Source organism: Mastigoproctus giganteus, chromosome 11 (genome assembly GCF_048544385.1).
Source record: "Mastigoproctus giganteus isolate SK-2022 chromosome 11, ASM4854438v1, whole genome shotgun sequence".
NCBI classification, from domain to species: domain Eukaryota; kingdom Metazoa; phylum Arthropoda; class Arachnida; order Uropygi; family Thelyphonidae; genus Mastigoproctus; species Mastigoproctus giganteus.
Window position 1 is genome coordinate 130,867,910 of NC_143585.1, and position 23,035 is coordinate 130,890,944.

The window sequence follows — 23,035 nt, forward strand, 5'->3', positions numbered from 1 at the left end:
CATCTGAAGTTCAGGATCAGTATGCATTTTTCGTTGATTACAAAAGTAGATTGCAACAGTTTTCTGCTGAGATAGACGATAGCCATTGAGTCCTGCCCACCTTTGGACCTTATTCAAGGATATCTGCAATTGCCGTTCAATGGATCTCATATTCTGAGAGTGGCAAGAAATGGAGATCATCCGCATAAAGATAGGTCTCGACTGTATTTGGAAGTTCTTTTGTGATAGAATCAATTTTAAGGGCAAAGAGAGTTGCACTCAATACAGAACCTTGTGGCACTCCTTCCTGTAAAAATGTCATAAAAAGCGAGTTGTGGTATCGAACTTGGAACGAACGATTCAGGAGAAAGTTCCTGATGAATATTGGAAGGTTGTCTCGTAGACCAGGGGCATGGAGGTAACTGAGAATGCTATGGTGCCAGGTAGTGCCAAATGCCTTCTCTATTCTATGGAAACCAAAATGAGATGTTCATTTTTTACGAAGGCATTGCAAATTGCAGACTCTGCCCTGATCATGAGATCTGAGGAGGACCTGTTCTTACGAAAGCCATGCTGATTATTACTCATTAGGTGTTGTGTTTCGATGATCCAAACAAGTCGTTTATGAATATTTTTTTCAAGTAATTTACCGAGGCAACTGGAGAGGGAAATTGATCGGTAATTGTATGGCCTGGTAGGGTCTTTTCCAGGTTTCAAAAAGACAAGAACTGTGGCATGATGCCAAGATCTGGGATAAACTTTTTCCATAAATATTCGGTTCCATTCTATGAATGGAAACAGAATCGGGGAACATACTGATAGATCGATTGCAGAAGTTTGTCCAGTTGGTAATTGTATGTGAGTGGGTGCACCAGTATTAAGAACAGTAAGGTTTTGCTTATCTAGAAAAGTTTCAATTAAGCAGCCATGTGTATCTAATTTTGTTGATCCCCATAAGGGGAGGTGGCCACTGAAATCACCCAACAGACAGACAGGGGGGGGGGGTAATTGCATTAGCAGGTTTTCAAGATCTTGGTAAGAAAAGGTATGACTTGGTAGGAGATAGACTGATACTAGTGTTAACGCAATCTGGGTTATCAAACTTACAGCAACAACTTCAATATCAGTTTGCAAAACAATTTGTTTGGTCGGGATCTTTGAATTGGCCAAGATGGCCACGCCTCCACGAGCAGCATTTGAAGTATTACGATCTTGTCAATAGATGGCATAGTTCTTTATGTTGGTGGAAATTTGAGGATTAAATAGGTTTCCTGTAGACAGAAACTAACTGGAGAGTAGCGGTTAATTAAGACTTGAATATCATTAAGGTTGCTATGAAATCCTCTGCAATTCCATTGTAGAATATAAGGCATTACTGGTGTTTAGTAGAAGAAGCTGTATCTGACTGTTTTTTTTAATGTGACTGGCTTGTGACATTCAGGCTTTGGTTGTCTTTTTTGGAGAAGAATGGTCGACCGATGACCATTTCTTCTTCCGCACGTATTTCTAAGATAGGTTCTTCTTGTCTGGATGAGTCGAGTGTATCCATAGATGTTCCTTGGATATTCTTTTTTAAATGTGAGCTTCAATTATTCAATGTAGAAGCAATCACTGTGGGATGAGAAGGAGAAGTTGCTGGTGTAAGTGCAGTATTATTTGCCTGTTTCAACTGCTTAGGGATATTGGACTGTTGCTGGGAGAGAACAACTCGAGCCCAGTCAGAGATTGAAGTGTTTGAAAGGACTGTAACATTAGTTTGGGTGGCCACTGATTGATACTTTTGTGCAATACTGGCATATGTACGCTTAGTCATACTGGGAGCAATTACTTTCCTTGCTTCTTGAAAACTTACTTTGTTTTCAATCTTATATTTCACAATTTTCTTTTCAGTTTTCCATTTGTCGCATGACCTTGAATAAGCAGGATGGTTGCCTTTACAGTTGGGGCAGACCATTTCTTTTGCTGAGCAATCACTTTGAGTGTGGTCAGAGGACCCACAATTGGGGCAAACTTGATTTCCTCTGCATGCTATTTGAGAGTGGCCATACTTTTGGCCCTTAAAACATCTCAATGGATTAGGAATGTAGGGCCTAATGCGACAAAGTAGATAGTCTGCTTTTATCGATGATGGCGTATTGAAAGTGAGAATAATGTTCCTTGTAGGTGTAAGTGTATTGTCTTTTTTAGTCATAATCCTTTTGACTGCAATAAGGTTTTGGTCTTGAAGTTCTTGTATTATCTGCTGTTTCGTGACATTCAATAGATCCCAGCTGGATATAACCCCTTTGGATGTGTTTAGAGTTGCATGGGGAGAAACTTTTACTGGAATTCCAGCAAAGTTTGTAAGGCTTAGCAGTTTCTCCAAATGTTCACAGTTTATTGTCTCCTGATTGCAGTCGCTTGACTGTCTTAGGAGATCCTGTGAGACTTTCCAGGTGCTTTTGGATAAGAAATGGAGACAGCTTACTGAGGGATCGATCAGCAAGAGAGTGCATTATAATAAAAGCTGGGAAATCTGTCGCTGAGGAATTGGTTTTAAACCTCTTGGGTTGCGATGTGCCATGTTCTGTTTCCGTGTCTGGCCGAGAGTTTTTCGGCTCTAAAGGCGGAAAACCATTAAGGTCCATCTTTGCTCCTTTTGGCCCTTGGCAGATTGTCTGTTCTGCCAAGATTTCCGGCCCCGCCACAGGGAGGCAGGAATAGTGCTTGGTGTGACCAAGCGAAAAGTAGTAAGTGTTAGGAGTAAACTAGAAGAAATAAAGAAAGGTGCCTTTCCTTTCTTGCTCTGTACAAGTGTTTTTGTAACAAGAGCTGTTTTTAAATGAATAAATTTATTAACGTCAAGAACGTAAAATAACTAAATCACTTTTGGGAAATCACAGTAATAACACAGAGAAATCGCTCAGTCACAATCGCTTGGCACCCGGGTCCTTGTGAATTGGTGATACATTTGCACACACCTCCAGTCCATGGGGACCTCTCCCGAGTCCAAGGAATCTCTCATAATTATGGCTAAGGGTTTGCTTACTTCCTTTGCTGACTCCTTTAATATAACTGAATAGATCCCGTCCACCCCAGGTGCCTTTTTATGTTTAACTTCAACAATTTCTCCTCCGCTTTGCTCTCAGTTATTACAAAATCACTTAGCTTTCTGTTAGAGTTTGATAAACTTCTGGCACTCATCTTATTGAATAACTCCTCATGTGTGAATGTAGATGCAAAATATTCATTCAGTTTATCAGCTACTTTAGCATGATCATCAACAGTCAACCCATCTATGTTAAGTGGTCCAATCTGATTCATTCCCTTCCGTCTAGAGTTTACATAAGTAAAGAACTCTTTGCATCCTTTGCCAAGGATTTCTCGTAATCTGCCTTCGCCTGCCTAACATCCTTTGTGACTTTATTACAGACTAGTTTATATCTGCCATAGGCTTCTGTGTCACCTAATAAGTAAGTCTGCAGATTTCTTACTCTTAATGTTATTACTGCGAATGTATACAACAATATCACCCTTTGTACCGTTAAAAGATGACATCTGATCTACAATGTCATCAACTTTTGCCCGTGGCAGACATACCCTGGTCCTATTCCACCTATCCTTTTTACACAGTATATTACCCGTCTCCCTGACAATAGAGTCACTGACAATATCTCCTGTGGGACCAGTGCATTCTGCCTTATAGATTGCCGCTGTGTTGCCTGATGCACAAGAGTGAGCTGTGGTGTTGAGTTGGGCAGCTGAGAGCTTCGTGTGTCCCCCATTTTAATATCTTAAAGGGCATCTAGCCAACTGTTCAAACTCTCATAAGCACCCATCAGAATGCTGAACAAAGACATCCTCCTTAGCTAGATCATGTCCTGTTCCAGAAAGTTCCACAAACATTTCACAACCTATACATTTTTTTACACTGTGAGGCATTGGAGAACTGTTCCCCCCCCCTCGGTTGTCCCCAGAGTCACAGCACTCCTACAACTTTGTGCCTGTTGCTTTGCCACAACTAATGTAACTTCCTCCACCCACCCCTGGAACAATGTCATATTGTCAGCATACCAAAATCCTGATTACTGAAGTTAAACATATGGAAATTTTACACTGTGAATTCAAAAAAAAATCACTGACGTTTTCATTGAAAAGTCATTCAAAGCTATTCATTGAAAAAAAATCAATGAATAGCATGTTTATTTTAGTATTATAATTTGTGACAAAAACAAATCAGGGGCTTCATATTATGAGGTGTGGCAATAAAATTTCCAGACAGGTGCAACAAAAAAGAACAAAGTGAAGGATCTCAACAATGGTTTTATTTTTATTTGCAGTTATCGTTACCTGATTCAATGCACTTATTACACTGTTCTAAAATTTCTGAAAAGAGTTGGTGAAGACATCCAAAAAAGATGTTCAGTTTAGCAATTATAATTTGTTTAACATCCTCAACATCCAAAAATCTCTTTCCTTTGAGGCCAGTTTTAACCCTGGAAAAGAAGTCTGCTGGTCAAGAAAGATGGAGAAATTAGGGTGGATTGTTAATTTGGACAATTTCATGTTTCAACAGAAGTGTCTTCACAGCAAGTGTGGAATGAGCAGGGATGGGAGGGAAGACACTGTCATGCAACAAGAACAAGCTACTTTTCTCTCAAAATTGCAGCCTAACCCAGAAAATGCACTTCAACGATCTTTGAAGAACCCATATGTAAAACACAGCTTATTGATTTGCACCCATTCAGGTCAGATTCCTTTTGAATGGCAGCCTGTTTGTTGGAAAAAACAATCAACATATTCTTCATCCTGGACTTCTGTAAAAAAAACTTTTTGGGCCTTGATGATGATTTTTAAGTCTACTGCTTGCTCTGATGCTCCAGAATTATACCGAAACATCCAACACTCATATCAATACAGTTGAGGAAATTAGGATTGTCTTGAGAACTCTGGAGGAAGCCTTCACACAATGACACCGTTCATTGCTCTGCTCATTCATGAGGCTGTGTGCCACAAATTTTGCACAGACCCTCCTTTCTGCTAAATCTTCATGTAGAATTTTACGAATTCTCCCCTTATTCATATCCAACCCATCAGCCATTTCTAAGAGTCAAATGATGATCTCTTGCCAAAATTTCCCAAAGTTTTGCAACTCTGGCCTCATTTCACGAGGTTGATGGATACCCACTTCTTGGGTCAACTCAAACATCCTCACATATGTCTTTGAACTGCACATACCATTTCAACCACACTGGTATGGTTTAGGGTTTCATCACCATAAACTGTTTTTAACGTTTAATGATTCTGTTGCAGATTTTCCTAGTTTAAAGCAAAATTTTATATTCATTCTTTGCTCCACTGCAAAATCGTGATACAGAAGAATGTTAAAGCTACTAACGAAACTGTATGTTACTAGCAACCTAATCAGATTACTTGGCAATCTCTGTACCACCATCTACTGGAGGAATTTTGAACAACAACATACCACTGCCATTTATTTTCAATCTCATCAAACATGAGTACTACAGCACCAGTTTGGGAACTTTATTGCCAAACCTCATATATCTGCCACCAGTGCATTGAAAATATAAGATAACAGGTTAATGGAAGCCAAAAATTCCACATGTAAGAATCTTTTGGTGTATCTATGGTGTAGTTTTAATCTAAAGGCAATGCACTGGAATGTGATTTTTGCAATATTACAGGAAACAGCACCAAAAAATAAACTGCAATATAATACATAAATCTGCTTTTATCTAAACATCCTGCCCCCAACAGTCAGCGCCATTTTAAGAATTCTCAGGCCCACTGGCGAATTTCCAAATGTGGGCCCTACTCAGTTTAAATTTTTTTTCTGGGTCTCTCTATGTATTAAAACCTAACCCTATGTATTAAAAGAGCTACAGGAAACTATGTTCCATCACCACGTCAAGGTGGTGATGGAGCATCCCTGTTGATGGAGTTTTGTTTTTTCATCAAATTTCACTTTTTTCAGAAAGTTCAATTTCATTTTCAAATAGCTATTATGTTTTCCAAAGTGTTCAACGTAATAGCTATGGCATTGTTTAATACTGCATCTTTCTGGATGGATAATACTATTTTGTTTTTCTTCAGCACTCGAGGCTGTAGAAGTTGAAGGACAATCATTACTGTTGGTTGCAGTAACTGAATCCAAACCTGTTTTAGTAAAGAAGGTTGTAACTTTTAGAAGCTGTTTAATCATTTCTTCTTGATGCTTTGCATTTTTTCTTTTTTTGCAGTACTTTCAAAAAACCATTTCATTTTAAGATATTATACAAACAGGACATAAAATACAAAGTAAAATACAATATTGATGAAGACTGACAGGTCATTATATGACAAATAATAGAAACAGTAGGGTGGCCAACTGCAATAACACTGATGATGATGATGTGGCAAATCTACATAATACAATTCGCCAAGCAATAAATTTTTAACCGGCAGCAGACCTATAAGGCATTCGTGACGTCACTTTGCATGTAAGTGTAGCGGACTAGTGTCCACTACACTCCATGCAAAGCTTCTCGCATGCATGAAAATTTTAATTATATAATATAATAATAATAATTACATAATATATATATATATATATATATATATATATATATATATATATATATATATATATTAATAGTATATAATTATATTTATATTATTATTATTATTAATATCCATATGATGCAAGGAAGCCTGAGGCTTATGCTGCACCAGGAAAAAAAAAAAAAGTTCCCGAGTAACCCTGAGAGAGAGAGAGAGAGAGTCAAAAGTAGAAGGGAATCACCAAGAAAGAGAAGAATGATGATATCCAGCTCAGGACCCTGGGTGTGCCAAGCCCATACTTATATCTGAGGAGTTTCATTTTCTCTTTAAAACTCCTCTATTATTTATTTATTTATTATTTATGACTTCAAAATTATTATTTTTTTTTTTTTGAATTCCTTGGATGGGCTTCCAATTCAATGCCATCGTTATTAAATTGACAGCCGAAGTTTTTTGCCATGTCACTACGCAGACAAACATCAATGCTTTCCGTGTCTTTCAGCCAATTAATTATTCTTCCATCTGTTGCGTAATCAATTGGAAATCTCTTTAGGCATTTTTCATTAAATTCATTAGCAATTAATTGATTGAAGTTCCTGGTCTTCAGCACATTAAAACCATTTCGAATCTCATCTTTTGTTGATTTAAAAGTACATACAGGGGGTTCCAGGTATCTGAGTATTCATTATCCGAGTCCCCGCAGTTACGAGGATTTGAAAATTAAAGAATTAAAGCCTTTTTCCTTGCGATCTTCTTCATGATTATGCAACAAATGTTAAGCGCGAAGTTAAAGACCTAACTAATTGTTACGACACAATTTTATCTGAAAAAATACGACAATTTTATCTGAAAAAAAAAAAAAAAAAAAAAAAAAAAAACACGAACAACTCTGGATTCTGGATTCATTCTTTATTCGTACAACTGAAAATAAGGTAACTTCAATAAACTTTATTTAACCTTACGTTGATATTATTTACGTTGTTACTTAATTACGTTCTTATTTAATAAAATTATTTTTTTCTCATTTTTCATTTCTTTCATCCATTTTTTTACTATGTACATAATAAACATTACTGTATAATATCGGTGTAGAGACACCATATCTACTAATCATTCACAACGAGTCGCCCACGCATTGCACCACCTCGAATAAGTAACGCTTCACTTGCAATACCAGGGTACCTCCCCGCCCACCGATGAAAAGCAACTAGCTTCGAAACGGTGCCGTCTGAGTGGTGGCGCCCACCTAGAATAAGTGACAATAGTCTTCTCTATTAATGAACGTTACTTATTCGAGTGAACGTTACTTATTCGAGATTAATTTATAATTATTAATTTATTATTAATTTATAATCATAAGTGAGAATTAAATTTGTTAATTATTTATTTTTCTAAATATTAATATTTTCGACAATTTAAACAATTTAAAGAAAGCAAAAACAGTATCCGTATGTTATTATGTTGTGTTTGCAGTGCTTTTGACCACAACTTAACATATGGGACAGAGGGTCTTTTAAAAAATTATTTAAGATCAACAAGTGAGGCCCCCCAGTAGGCTGAGGCCCCTGGTGTCTGCTGGGTGCACCCATGTGTTAAAACAGTCCAGCCAACAGTAAATGTGTACCAATTCCAGTTAAGTCTCAGAACTTTGTTACTTCCACAAAACAATGATTCTGACTGTTTCTCAGAATAGAGTATTCTGGGAAAATATAATATGATGGATAGTATGCACAATATGAAGTTATTTTGGAAGTTGATGTCATATCGGAGAAGGCACAACAGTTTGAACAAGCTGAACTATATGATCTGGTATGGACCTTGGATCTATCAAAGAATTCAGTACAGCTCTTAGATCCAATATGAGTTTAAAAGAATCTATTAGTACATGACACTTCATTTGCTTGGTATAGGTAACAAAAACACAGAAAAAAAAAACCAATTATTCACTTATACTTTAAGGAACTCCGATAATCTGCTTTTAAGAAAAAACTAATCAATACATCACTATCGACGACTACTGCCACTACCAATAACAACATTTGTTTACTGAGAATGAAGGGAGAAGCTGCGGTACTGGGAAATGCTTTTGACTGGTAAAAGTTTCCCGTGGTTTTCATGCTGGCTTTCTTTACCTTAGCCAAATTTATCACAGCGATTTTTAAAGTTTAACTTTTCTGTATAATTAAATATTAAAGTAGTTTTCAGTCCATAGTGTCTTTACGCACTCAGGGCCTACTACAGGTCATACCGATATTGATTGCTGATTTATTAAAACTTTCAACAGGAAACTAACAGTTCATACTAATAGTCCAGATTAATTCAAATAAGGAGAGAGAGATTTATTGCAACACAGATGATTACATAATAGTTAGTTGAAACTGCCCGTCACTGCACAATGGCCAGGGGTTAAAGTAATATGAAGGCAAAGTTACCTGAATAAATCAAAAGGATAAAAACATAAAATAATAATGAATAAGCTAATAATAATGAATAATTAAGTACAAATTAAGTAACAAATAATTTTGTAACCCTTGGTTACAAAATACATAATATAGAATATACAGAGTGCAGAGTGTGTTTAGTGTCAAACGGCACCAGGGGGTTTCCCCCACCTCCGCGTAGTATACATTGTGGGTGTGGAACAGAACACTGTCAATACCAGAGGTTTAAAAGTGTATGGGTTTTGTATATGTGTAGTGTACCGTTGTTCCGCTGGGCTCCTAATGGGTTCTAACGTTGTCCACACTCTGCCCCGTGGAGGCAGACCAGGTACACCAGTATTATAGTTATTTACTCTGGCAGGTCCTGCCACCTAATTTCCTGAGATTTCAGTGGCTAGGACCAAAAAAAAAAAAAAAAATGCTACAGATAGGGATCAGCCAAAAGGATTATTGATTATGCAACTGATGTTGCTATTAAGTTTTTGGGTGTAGGGCTCAGGCAATTTAGAGATGGTTCAGATGCTGGTTATAAGTTAGAGAAGGGGAAGGGAGACACTGAAGGCTGGAGGGAAAAGACAGAGATATACATAAGGTATGTTTGTGTCGGACGGCACCTGGGATTTCTCCCATCTCCGCAACAGAGATATACATAAGGTATGTTCGTGTCAGACGGCACCTGGGATTTCTCCCATCTCCGCCGACAATGGGTTTTGTGATTATATACATTGGATTGAATTGAATAACAGAGTGCATTGATCGGGATCCGATTATAATAGTCGTAGCCTTGGCCACCCAATGTTGAGTATTCTTTTCCTGTATTGTCGATCCTGACTAAACTTTTTCAATTATAGCTATAATTTTCTACAGTAGTCACTATGTACTAACGTTTAAATAAGAGTATAAGAGAACTATTGTAGAGCTTCTAGTTACAAATTTTTTAGACGTGAAAAAAAAAAGAGTTAAACTTAAATATAGAAAAAAGGTTCAAAAAGGGTATTTCAAATTTCAATAACATACCTTACAAAGACACTATGGTTGAGGTAAAGTGCTGGGTAAAAAATATCTAGTGATCTTAGATAATCTGAGGTTCTGATGAACTGAATAAAGGTGTAGCTGTTAAAAATGAGACTGCTGCAATAAAATAAATATAATGAAATATTTCATACAAGTTATCCCCTTCAAAATAATTGCCTTGAGTTTGCACACACTGTTCCATATATCTCTTCCAAGCAGAGAAACATTTTGGAAGTCATCTTCTGTTAGACCTTTTAAAATTTGGTAATTTTTTTTTTTTTCTGAATGTCTTCAATGGACTTAAAATGGGTTCCCTTAGGTACACTTTTCAGTTTAGGAAACAGAAAAAAAGTCACCAGGGCTAGGTCTGGCAAGTAGTGTGCATGTTCACAAACAGGGATTTGTTTTTTGGCCAGAAACTGGCAAATAGAGAGAACATTGTGTGCCAGAAAATTGTTTTGAAGGAACATCCAACCATCCTTCCAAAATTCAGGTCTCCCCCTTCAAATTTTTTCATGCAGCTGTGTCAGAACTTCAATGTAGTATGTTTGGTTGACAGTCTGATTTGGTAGGGCATATTCAGCCGTAATAATTTGTTTAATATCAATGAAATACAAGAAGCATGGTTATCATTTTGATTTTAACATTCTTGCTTTTTTTTTGGTCTGGGGTATTGCTTTGTCTTCCATTGCATTGACTGTCTTTTAGTTTTTGGGTCATAACAGAACAGCCAACTTTTATGACAAGTAATTTACAGTACTCAAAGTCTGTATATTCAATTTTTTTTCAAAACATCTTTGCAAACTTGGAGTCTTCTCCTTCTTTGATTTTCATTCAAAGTTTTTAGCACACATTTTTGTCATGCTTAAATTTTCAGTAAAAAATTTGATTTGTGTAATTGTTTCTTTGTTCATATTGAGTTCTGAAGCAACCACTCTAATGCTTAAATGACAATCACTTCTAATCCTTACCCGGTCCACATTTTCATCAGTTTTCAAGGATACTGGATGGCCTGGTCCTTTGTCTTTCACATTCTCTCTTCCTTCTTATTTAAAAATATTTTATGTGATTCAAACATGCAAGCTCTTGATACAGTATCTTCCCCATAAACTTGATGTAATAGCTCATAACTTTCAGTTGGTGTTTTTATTTAGTTTTGTTAAAAATTCATTGTTTGATTCTTTTATCTGTTATTTTTCTATCAAACTGCAAAAATACAAGGTAATGAAAGCCTGTCTCACTGCAAAGCAAATGAGCATGCTGGAACATGACTAGGCACTTTAATGGCTGCATGTGTGCAGTCTATGTAATGACTGTTTCAAAGATGGAATGTACACCTAAAATTTGATCTGCTCAATGCAAAATCATGTGCTTGATTAAGAATGATTCTGGACAAAATTTTTCTGCATTAGGAAAAAAAAAAAAAAACATACCTTGATTCTTTTGTGTCTGTTAATGGGTATAACATTATAGCCATAAGTAAAAATGTGGAGTCACATCTGGTTTCTCAGACCAGCTTTCTTTATGGCCACAACATAAGCTTAACGCTAAAGACTCATAATTCTAAAACTTTGTCTTGCTATAATATTACAGCATTCCATGTACAATGTAGGCATGATTATATCATTTAGCTTTCTGCTTGTATTAATAATACATCTATTATTGTGCATTCCACATGTCATGGCCACAAGTGTGTATTCCATGTGCTATATCAAAAGACAACAGTAAATAAGAAAAAGAGATGTTTCATAATGACACACTACATCTGATACTGCTAATATTTTCTTTTCAAGTTTGTTTATCACTGCAATGGAAAACAGTTGGATTGCGATTATTTTCTGCTGTATTGCTTTTATTGAACACTGTCTATACAACTGCCAACATACGTCAGTTGTGAACTTACCCTAGTTCTGGATGATTAAATTATCAAGGAATGACAGCAAAGTGTCAAACATATTATCTGCAGACTTAAAAAAAGGATATGTTAAGGCAGTTATTATGTCACATTCGGCGTATTTCATAACAAGCTTTGCAATGGCGTCTTAAAAGTACAAGCAATTTGTGCCCGAGACTTGCCTGTATATATTACTGTCATACCAAACTAATAAAATTGCAGTGGCACCACTTATATTAAAAGCTGAATTTTGTTCTATAGTGAAGATTTCATCTTCAAAGAGACTGGTCATCACTGATATGGAAATGAGATCAAATGTTTAGTTGATTATAGAGACCAAAGGATGGATACATCTCATCCTTGAAGTAGTCTTTACCAGCTACAATGAACACAGAAGCAATACTCTCGGTCATAAATCACGTTGAAAAAGAGAGCACAGATTAATGAAAGATTTGTGATTATAATTTATCTACAGTAAAAGGCCAGTGCTATAATCAAATTTTTCAATTACACGTGTGATTGAATAAACAGATTATAATAAGATGACCCTTCAAATTTAAACACAAAAATCAGAAAAACAGCCTTAGATAAATTCAGTATTTAAAGGCTTCTACTTATAATACTTACATTTGTTGCATGTAAGGTACTATCAACAACAGCTTCTTCACCTTCATTTTCATCATTGGAATCCTCATCTCTAACTTCTCTACAGATGTCCTCTTCCTAAAATAAACATAATCTTATAATAAACAAATACTTTAAAACAACAGCTGTAGAGAGGATCAGGAACAGCCTTGGACCTATTACTTATTTATTTATTTTTAAAACTAACCACTTGTTAGAGATACCCCTTAAAAAAATTAAAATATTAAAAAGCATTTTAAAAGAGGATTCCTGTCATGTTTCTTCTAAAAGATTTTTACAAGAAAAAGGACAGGAAATATAAAGTACACTATTCTTAAATATTCTTTTAGCAACATGCATGCTGTGCAGGTATATGCCAGAATTGGAAATTGATGAAATAATATGCACTTAAACCTGTGTGGAGTGTAATATACCTTTAATTTCTTAAAGAATTACAGATTATTCTCAGACGTTCCATGGCACTTCCTGTACCACTTCTTCAGTGACTTTAAAAATTTTTTATTTTTGTTCTATAACCAAAATAAGAATCACAATAAGCATATGGCCGCTCTTGGAACAGAGAAGTTTTTTCTGATTTATTTTCTGCTTTATTAGTTTAAATTGACATATTAGCTTATTTTCTAGAGTAGCTTTATATTCCTATTTACGGTACTTAAGTTTAAAGTAACTTAGAGATTTTGTAGGTATTACTTAGTATCGGAAAGGGTATCAAATCCAAGTGTTTAACGTTCGTAAATAGCCGCCATTGTTACGAGGAAATTAATCAGTAAAATCTATTAATCTTGTTGAACTTCATTGGCAATTAAATTGTACTTTTAACTATACATATAACCACTTAAGTTACGTAACATAAATAATTAGTAAAAACAAATAATTAATACATAACTTGATACGGAAGTTATATAAAGGGATTTCGTAGATAACACTCGTTACTGAAACATAAATATTTCGTAGATAGCACTCGTTACTGAAACATTAATATAGTGTTATAACTGTGTTGGGATACAAGTTTAGGATTTAATTTTATACTGAAATTGAAATTTTATTGAAAGTAAATCGAAATCATGACTCAAACCAGAGCAGCAAAGCAAAAGGCTCAAGCTAATGGGAATGCTGTGGCTCAGGGAAGAACTGAGCGGGACAGTTGCCCTCTGAATCACAGCCTTTTAAGATGCACTATTTGCTTGATGTTTCCGGAGCAGTCAGGTATGGGACATGATACTGCTATGGGGGATGTCTTTGTATGTGCGCGATGCAAGGATTGTAAGGAAATCAGGCGACAACTCAGCATTGTTATGGGCCTATATGAGAGCTTGAAGGACTGGGTGGATGCCCTCGAAGGATTACAAGTGAGGGGCCTATCAAGCTCTCAGCTGCCCACACCAATGCCAGAGCTTGCACTTGGTCATTGCGCAACACAGCGGCAACCCCCAAGGCAGAATGCGCTGGTCCCAAAGGAACTAGTAGTGGTTGGTGACTCTATTGTCAGGGAAATGGGTAACATGCTTTGTAAAAAGGATAGGTGGAACAGGACCAGGGTATGTCTGCCAGGGATTTGATGACGTTGTAGAGCGGATATCATCTTTTAAGGGCACAAAAGGTGATATAATTGTACACGTTGGCACTAATGATATTAAGAGGAGACCGGCGGAATTACTTAACAAGTACAGGTCACTGATGAAAAAAAGCCGTGAATTAGGGTTGAATTTGAAAGTGTCTGCAATTCTGCCCAGACACGATAGGAGGGAGTATATGATGAGAGCCCTGTCGATCAATTCGGCCCTGGAAAGATTGTGCAGGGCTCAAGGGGTAGAATTTTTTTCAGCCTGGTCTGTACTTTTTAACAGGAGAGACTGCTTCTACAGGGATGGGATACACTTAAATAGAAAGGGTGCAAGAATGTTTGCTGATGCTATCGAGGCAGTGTTAGGTGGGTCGGAAAACTGCTAGATTGGGGGGATACAAGGACTAATAGATTAACAGTAGCCACTGGCAGAGGTGAAAGTGATTCTTGCACTGCTTCTATTGGAATGGGCAGCAGCCTGGAAAATAAGATACAGGATATTTCAGAGACTGCTGGGAATAATGGGGGTACAAGTAAACACATGGGTTGTGTTAGGGTGGCTAAGAGGAAGAGCAGGTGCATGTATACTTGAGAGTACACCAATGCTAGGAGTTTAGTAAATAAATTTGATGAATTTGGGTTATTGCTCAAAATATCAAAGGCAGATATTGTTGGGATTTCAGAGACGTGGTGTCACACAGATATAAGGAATGCAGAACTGGAATTTGGGGAGTACAATGTCTACAGAAAGGATAGACAGGATAGGAAGGGAGGAGGGGTTATGCTATTAGTTAAGAAACACACAAAATCCAAGGAAGTGAAGCCAGTCGACATCGCTGGACAGTGCAGTGTCGAGTCAGTTTGGTGTGACATAAGCATTGGGAGATCAAAATTGAGAGTAGGAGTGTGCTATAGGCCTAATGACTCTGATGAGTATAATAAGAAACTGTACAGAGAAATAGAGTGGGCCAGTAAATCAGAGAATCTTATAATGGGGGATTTTAATTTCTAAGATATTGACTGGAATTTGGGGGCTGGTCACTCACACAGTAGCAAGGCTTTTGTGGATTTATTGGATGATTGTTTTCTACATCAGCATGTTCGGGAGGCAACTAGAGGGAGTAATACTCTTGATTTGATTATCAGTAGTGATTCTTCATGCATTAAGAATCTGCAGATAAATGAACCACTAGGTGGCAGTGATCACAGTGTTCTGAAGTGGGAGTTACTCAAAGAGGTAACTACCATTAGGGGTAAAGGGAAGGGGTATTGCTTTCGTAAAGGTGACTACGATGGACTGAGACAGTATTTAAATTCTATACAGTGGGATCAACTGATGACGTTACCAACAGCAAATTCAAAATGGGAAGCATTCAAAGAACTTATCTTGGAAGCTACTAGGCTTTACATACCAACTAAGAAATATTGTTCAAGGTTTAGGCCTAAATGGATGTCAGATGAACTAATGAGGCATATGTCAGAGAAGAAAAATGCATGGGATACATACAAATTAACATGTGACACAGAAGCCTATGATAGATACAAGTTGATCTGTAACCAAGTTACAAAGGAGGTTAGGCAGGCGAAGGCAGATTACGAGAAATCCTTGGCAAGGGATGCGAAGAAAAACAGCAAAGAGTTCTTTACCTATGTAAACTCTAGAAGGAAGTGGATGAATCAGATTGGTCCATTTGATATCGTTGAGTCAACTGTTGATGACCCTGCTCAGGTAGCTAACAAATTAAATGAATATTTTGCATCAACATTCACACATGAGGAGTTATTCAGCGAGGGAAATGCCAGAGGTGTATTCAACTCTAGCAGTAAGCTAGAGAATCTTGTAATAACTGAGAGTAAAGTGGAGGAGAAATTGTTGAAGATAAACACAAGAAAGGCACCTGGGGTGGATGGGATCTATCCAGTTATATTAAAGGAGGCAGCAAAGGAAGTAAGCAAACCCTTAGCCATAATTATGAGAGCTTCCTTGGACTCAGGGGAGGTACCCATGGACTGGAGATGTGCAAATGTGACCCCAATTCACAAGGGAGGATCAAAGGCTGACACAAGTAATTATAGACCTGTGAGTTTAACTTCTGTTCCCGGAAAATTAATGGAGATACTGATTAAAGAGGCACTGCAGGATCATCTAGACAAGACTTCAGTTATAGCTCGGACACAGCATGGTTTTGTTAAGGGGAAGTCTTGCCTGACCAATTTGATTGGATACTATGATGCAGTCACAAAAGAACTGGATGCAGGGAATAACTTTGATATTATATACTTGGATCTTAGAAAGACTTTTGATACTGTTGCACATGGAAGACTGCTGCACAAATTGGAGCAGTGTGGCATTGGAGGCAAATTGCTGCTATGGATAAAGGGGTGGTTGAGGGGGAGAAGACAGAGAGTGGTAATCAATGGACACTTCTCATCGTGGACTAATGTCATTAGTGGAGTCCTTCAGGGTTCAGTATTGGGTCCTTTATTGTTCTCTGTATTTATAAATAATATTGATGATGGTATATCAAGCTTAATGTCCAAGTTTGCAGACGATATGAAGGTTGGCAGGGTTGTCAAGGACACTACTGACACTATGCTGCTGCAACAGGATCCGGAAAGGTTGAGCAGATGGGCTGAGAGGTGGCAAATGAAGTTTAACATTGACAAATGTAAAGTACTACATATGGTAAACAGCAACCCCAGAGCAACGTATCAACTCTGTGGTACCACACTGACAGTGGTAGAGAATGAAAGGGACCTGGGGGTGGTTGTGCAGGCAGATATGAAGTTCTCTGAGCAGTGCAGACGGGCTGCAAGAGTAGCTCATGGTGTATTGTCAATGATATATAGGAATTTTTCTAGCAGGGATAAGGAGGTGATTATTCCCTTGTATAAGGCAATGGTCAGGCCACACCTAGAACACTGTATACAGGCCTGGAGGCCTCATTTCAAGAAGGATGTAGAGCTGCTGGAACGAGTACAGAGAAGGGCAACAAGATTAGTTGCTGGAACAAAGGGGTGCTCTTACGAAGAAAGGCTTAAGTTTTGCGAATTACAGTGTCTGGAGACTAGGCACCAGCGAGGTGATCTGATAGAGGTGTACAAAGCCTTGAATGGTTTGAGCATGCTCAATGCTGATGGGATTCTTCCTCTTGCTCAGAATAATCACCTGAGAGGGCATAAGTTCAAATTGAGGAAAGACAGATGTAGGATAGATGTGCGGAAATTTGCCTTTTAGCCAGCGGGTGGTTGGTAGGTGGAACAGACTTACATCCCTTGTCGTGGAAGTTGATAGCCTAAATAAGTTTAAGGCTCAGCTGGACAGGTATTTTGAACAAACAGAGGGGTGAAGTGAAAGTGGTTATTTTTTATTTATTTATTTTACTTTATTTTTTTTTGGCTGATGCTGCATAAGCTTGCTTTCTTGCATCAAATGCCTCTACTAATGCTAATGCTAATATCCCAAAAAAAAAAAAAAAAAAAAGAACCCCTAAATTCTCCCTTCTAATGTAATCTTGAACCCACCCACACAATTAAGGCCAAAGTGTCTAATGTGGCAACATCCAAATTCCTACTCTCACTCTAAATATCCTCACCTTCAGCGACAAAATAATCTAATATTGGCCCCAGAAGACCTTAACCAGAGTTTTAATTACAAACTTTCTTAGTTTAAGGGTAGAGAAGAGTAAATATAGTAAATCACTGTCTTTGTATGTGAGGCTGATAGTATTGTAAGGACACCATTGCAGGAGTAGAAGTATTCATAGTTATCCATTTATTTAATGTTAATTGATTTATTAATTTTATTAACCAAATTAATAACTAATGTAAAATTATTTACAACTGTTAAAACTCAAATCTTTACCTGCTAATATCTTTTGCCAATATCTATTTGTTAACTAATTCAAGACTAAACCTTAATTAATTAAAATTAACTAAACCTTAAATTAGAAATGAGTAATCAAATTAAAGTGTAATAATGAATAATCAAATTAAAAAATAATGTGTATTCAAAAGTAACAACTTTATGTAGTTCATTTCACCATAATTACCTTTTCTGCTGCCTTTACAATCACTGAATAATTGGTATAGGAAGTACCATTAAATGTCTGAGAATAATCTGTAATTCTTTAAGAAATTAAAGGCAGATTACACTCCATGTAAGTTTAAGTACTCATTATTTCACCAAAGAACAGTCAGCCTGTTTCTATAAAAAACAACCATCACCAACTTCCTAAATTGGATAGAAACCAGGTGTGAAACTGATAAATGAGCATATTATTATTCACGTTAACCACCATGAGACAATCATGTTTCGGCCTTTTCAGTTTGACAGGCCTCGAGACACATCCACTCTGTCATCTGCTTTACTCATTTGAGATCTTAATGAAATCTACAAAGGTTTCAAGGTGGCCTGGGGAACCAAAATATGATTCTACCCCAAAAATTACATGAAACTATCTATACTTCATTTAACACCCTTTTTACATTTTTTTTTTTTTTTATTATATTCAAGAGGGAAAACAATATGACAGGTTTAAAAAACAGAATGAAATTTATATAATTTTTTTTCCATACCAATCATGGAAACTCATTGGTTTCTTCTCTTAGCCATGGCCAACGTCTCAATTTATTGTAGGGCATTTCGAGTAGGTGGGTTGTGAAGACCAAATATTATCTGACACTGCAATGCCGTTTTTCTCCATGAAATGACATAATTCCCATTTATATTACACCTTGAAACTTCAATGGCACAAATAAATACAAGCAGTGCAAAAATAAGCAGCATGAAACATGCAGTACATCTCATTATAGAAGTGACTTGCAGAGGTTAGCTTTAACATCTGACCATCCAAAGGAACTCATTAAATTGCCCTATGGACTTACTAGCTTTTTGTCTCCTTTATTTAGAAGATTAAGAATATTTGTGAATACAGATTTTGTATGTGTCCTATTTACCATCTATCTCAAACATCATCATAAAGTATTTCCAATCACTTTATCTTTCACATCAACCAATAAAACTTATTTAACACTAGGAATGCTGGCTAGCAAAAATACCTGAACCTGCACTTGCCAGTCATTTTGACTGCTGTGCATAAAACACTTTTTGGTTGTGTTTTCAAGCATTTTATTATAAGCATTGATATAAAGCAAGTGGCAACAGTACATAGTGTTGTACTTAGGGTAATACACATAACAGTAATATTTCTGATAGCAAAAATTTTAAAACAAAACCTTTTTGTCTAGGAAATAAACTGAAGTTTACAAATTAATTTGTACAATTTACACAAATGACAGTTTCCAATAGTTCCAGTACACTTTCCACATTCATACTTTTTAAACACAGTGCAAATTTCTGTAGTTTTGTTTGCTTACATTGCCTAATTTGGAATAGATGCCTTTTGAGATGTTTGACATGGCTGCTATTGATACTGGTTTGAGCTGCTGCATTTTGTGAATCTATATAGTTCTTCAGCTAGATTCAATATAAAATCTCTCTCTTGCTTGTAACTTATTTGTAAATAATCCAAGCATTGATTATTGCCAGATATAATATATTATATAAGATGTTAATGGCTACCTATGTGAAACTGCTTTTGTTAAATATTTTTTAGCCATTTGATCCAAAAGATTCAACATGTTTTTCAAGGAAAGAGTGTCTAGGAAATGATAAATTTGCTTTAGCTTCAGAAATATGGTGCATATTTTTTCCAACTGTAAAGTTTGCTATATACCTGGAGCAAACATTAAAATAGATGAGCAGCTATTTCCAACTAAATCTAGATGTCGATTCATCCAGTATATGATGAAAAAATCAGGTAAATTTGGAATAAAGTTTTGGCTGGCAGCTGACACAACTTCAAAATATTTACTAAATGGATTTCCTTATATGGGGAAAGATATACACCCAGTTAATTAACCACTTTCTGAACAGGTCATCCTACAGGTAATGGAACCATTTTTGAATCAAGGTAGAAATGTAACCACTGATAACTTCTTTACCAGTTTTGAAGTAGCAAAGAAATTATTCCAAAAACATATTACTATAGTGGGAACTGCAAATCGTGCTCATAATGAAGCTCCAAAGTCCATAAAAAAAGAGGAAGGCAGAATTACATTCCATTTCAATTTTCAAACTTCTGATGAATTATCAGGCCAGAGCAAATAAAATTTAATAATTTTGAGTACACTTCATACAAGGGTTGCAATAAGTAATGGTACAAAGAAGATGCCTAACAGTATTAAACTGAAATGAAACAAAGTACAACACTGATGTTATGAACTGCTCAATTTCACAAAAATTGTTACGTGTCACTGTACATGAAAAAATTCAGACTCCATACAGTTAATCACAAACTATCCAGTTCTAAATTTCTAGCACCAGATGCCTTGTGAGCTAAAAGTACAGTGATAAAAGTATTAAATTCTTGAACAGATGTAGACCAATTATTATCTTTAAATTGTCTTTGCACTTTGATTTCAGTGCAGTCCTTGTATGTGTTTTACCACTGATGTGTCTGCATATAAATGAAATGCAATTAACACAGGATCCATACACACACTTCGTCTTGCATAAGGAGTTAGCACATAGTTATATTGACTTATGTTCCTTTGTAGTGCACAATCAGCTGAAGGACCACTAGATTTTATAACTTTGTATATATGTCCACTTCACATATACATATAGTTTTTATGATTATGATGCCATGTATTTTTATCTACAGTATCACTTGTTGTACAAAGATCAGAAGTATTATATTCACTACTACTAGATTTCTTGCATATTTCACTAGGAATCCATTGATCATTTTATTCTTTTCTAAATTCATCTCTCCTCTCCAGACACATGTTCAGATAACTTTTCTAATTCCTCTAGAACATTTCTGAATCTGCTATTAGGAAACACTATGAGATCGCCATATTTTAGTAATGCACTAAAAATTGTTGAAATACCTTTCCACATATAAAGTTTCACCTAGACTAAACTAAAATGGCATGGCTCAGCAATATATAGCAGTGACTCCTACACACACTCAGACCTGAAGTGGCATATACAGACGTGCAGGCATATGCAGTTGGGCATGTAATTGCACAAACCATAGCTTGAGTTGAATCACAAATGTTTGTCATGAGGTAAATAAATACAAAATCTTGATTGATAAAAATTAGCTAATTTTATCAAAATTTTACAAACAGTCAAATTGACAGATTTGGAGGTTTTAGGTATAGAGCTAAAATTTAAAAATGTGTACAGAATTGCAAATTGTGCATGCTGTAAATTAATGGAAAGTTAGGGTATGTCATGGACTCCTACTTCTGTAGTTAAAAGGGATGCAAAACTGCAACAATTTAAAGTAGGCAAAGGGTCAAATTGATCATTGTAGCAGTTCTAGTTTTAAACCATTAAAATGGTTGTTGTTGTTTGGTTTTTAGGAGCATTAGCAACTAAGGCCATATTGCTCGGGGATATGCAGTGGTCATTCCCTGACCTTTCCGCATTCTCCATATTTGGTGGTGATGGGATTGAACCCCGGTCTAATCAAGAAGCATGTGCTACGCACTGCTGCTCCTGCCCACCTGGCTACAGAGGCGCCCATTATAATGGATAATGATGGTAAGGATTAAACAAACTTAACCTATCCCTATAACAATGCCAGGAGTACTGTTAACTAAATGAATGAATGAATTAATTTGAACACTGGTCAGGTCTATAAAACTGACATTGTATGACTGACAGAGACATGGTGCCATCCTAAGGTTGGTGACAAGGAATTTCATTATGGCAATTATAACATATTCAGGAGAGATAAAGAGACTTGGTTAGAAATATTATTTAACTGTAATACCGACTTTAGTAAAAGTGGCCAAATGTAGCTGCTATTCAATTTTATGGTTTTATGACAGATCAAACAAGTAATTTGCCATGCAATACTGTTTGAAGATTGACTAATCCTTGAGAAAGCACATTATCTGCATTTCAAAACTGGAAATAGTGCAAAATAGAATTCTTCTTTTAACTACTTTCGGAGATATAGCAAATATAAATATGCAGAGCCCACTGTTAGCTGCTACACTGCTATGTAGGTTGCAATAAAAAGAATTACAGTGAAGTTATCAGTGGCTGAGGCCACTGACAAATTTTCCACTAAGTAGTGCCATCTTTTACCTGTGTTTCTATGTAATATCTAAACAATGGTAGACAGTTCGTAATAGATGTTAGTGCAAAAATATATTTTAAAATCAGAAGAAGAGATCATTGACTTATTTCTCAGAGAAGAACTTGATCAGATATTGAATCAAATGACACAACCCAAATCTTACAATGATGGCTAATGAAGCCTTAGTCCCAAAACATTCTAGACTGTTGTCACTTATTATTGGTTGGATGGGTTTTGTGGTGGGAGAAGACGTTTCTTGTCTCAGTGTGGATATTCTTTTTAAACTCCTCTGCTAATGTGTTCTTAACGATATTATACCATTGGTTGAAATCCACCCTCTTTCTTGTTTATGGAGATGGAGAGTTTTATGAAAATGCCTCCTCGGTCTATGGAAAGATCCACTGTCTTATCAAGTTCCAGTAGATCCCTAAACTGGAAGACACAGAATGCCATTTCACACTTGTCTGGCCTCTCATATTGGATGAACATAAAAAGCATCTTTTTTTATGTTAATCCAATCTGGTATAGAGGCATCTATGTGATTCTCTGAAGTCGGTACCACCACAGTTGCCATCAATTGTTAGGGTTGCTTTCTGGTTGTTGAACTCTCTTTTACAAGGATAAGTTTTTGTAGAAGGAAGTGACCTCATATTTTCTTGTTTCTTTGGCTATGTTTTGCTAATGGCTGTGAAGTGAGGGTTGCAGATGTTTGATCTTTATTCTGTTAGTTTGGTATGGTTGGCTGCACAGATGGCTTGATCTACTGTCTTCTTCATGACATGGAGAGGGAACCCAT

The 23,035-nt window shown here is 36.4% G+C and overlaps 1 protein-coding gene across 1 annotated transcript in view; it reads right to left on the reverse strand.

Annotated features, from left to right (window-relative positions):
* Positions 1–23,035, reverse strand: part of Brr2 (U5 small nuclear ribonucleoprotein l(3)72Ab) — a 570,943-nt gene that overhangs the window by 470,719 nt on the left and 77,189 nt on the right. The window contains exon 7 of the mRNA XM_090384330.1: positions 12,496–12,591. Coding sequence (XP_090240456.1) covers positions 12,496–12,591 — 96 coding nt within the window. The remainder of the gene's footprint in view (positions 1–12,495; positions 12,592–23,035) is intronic.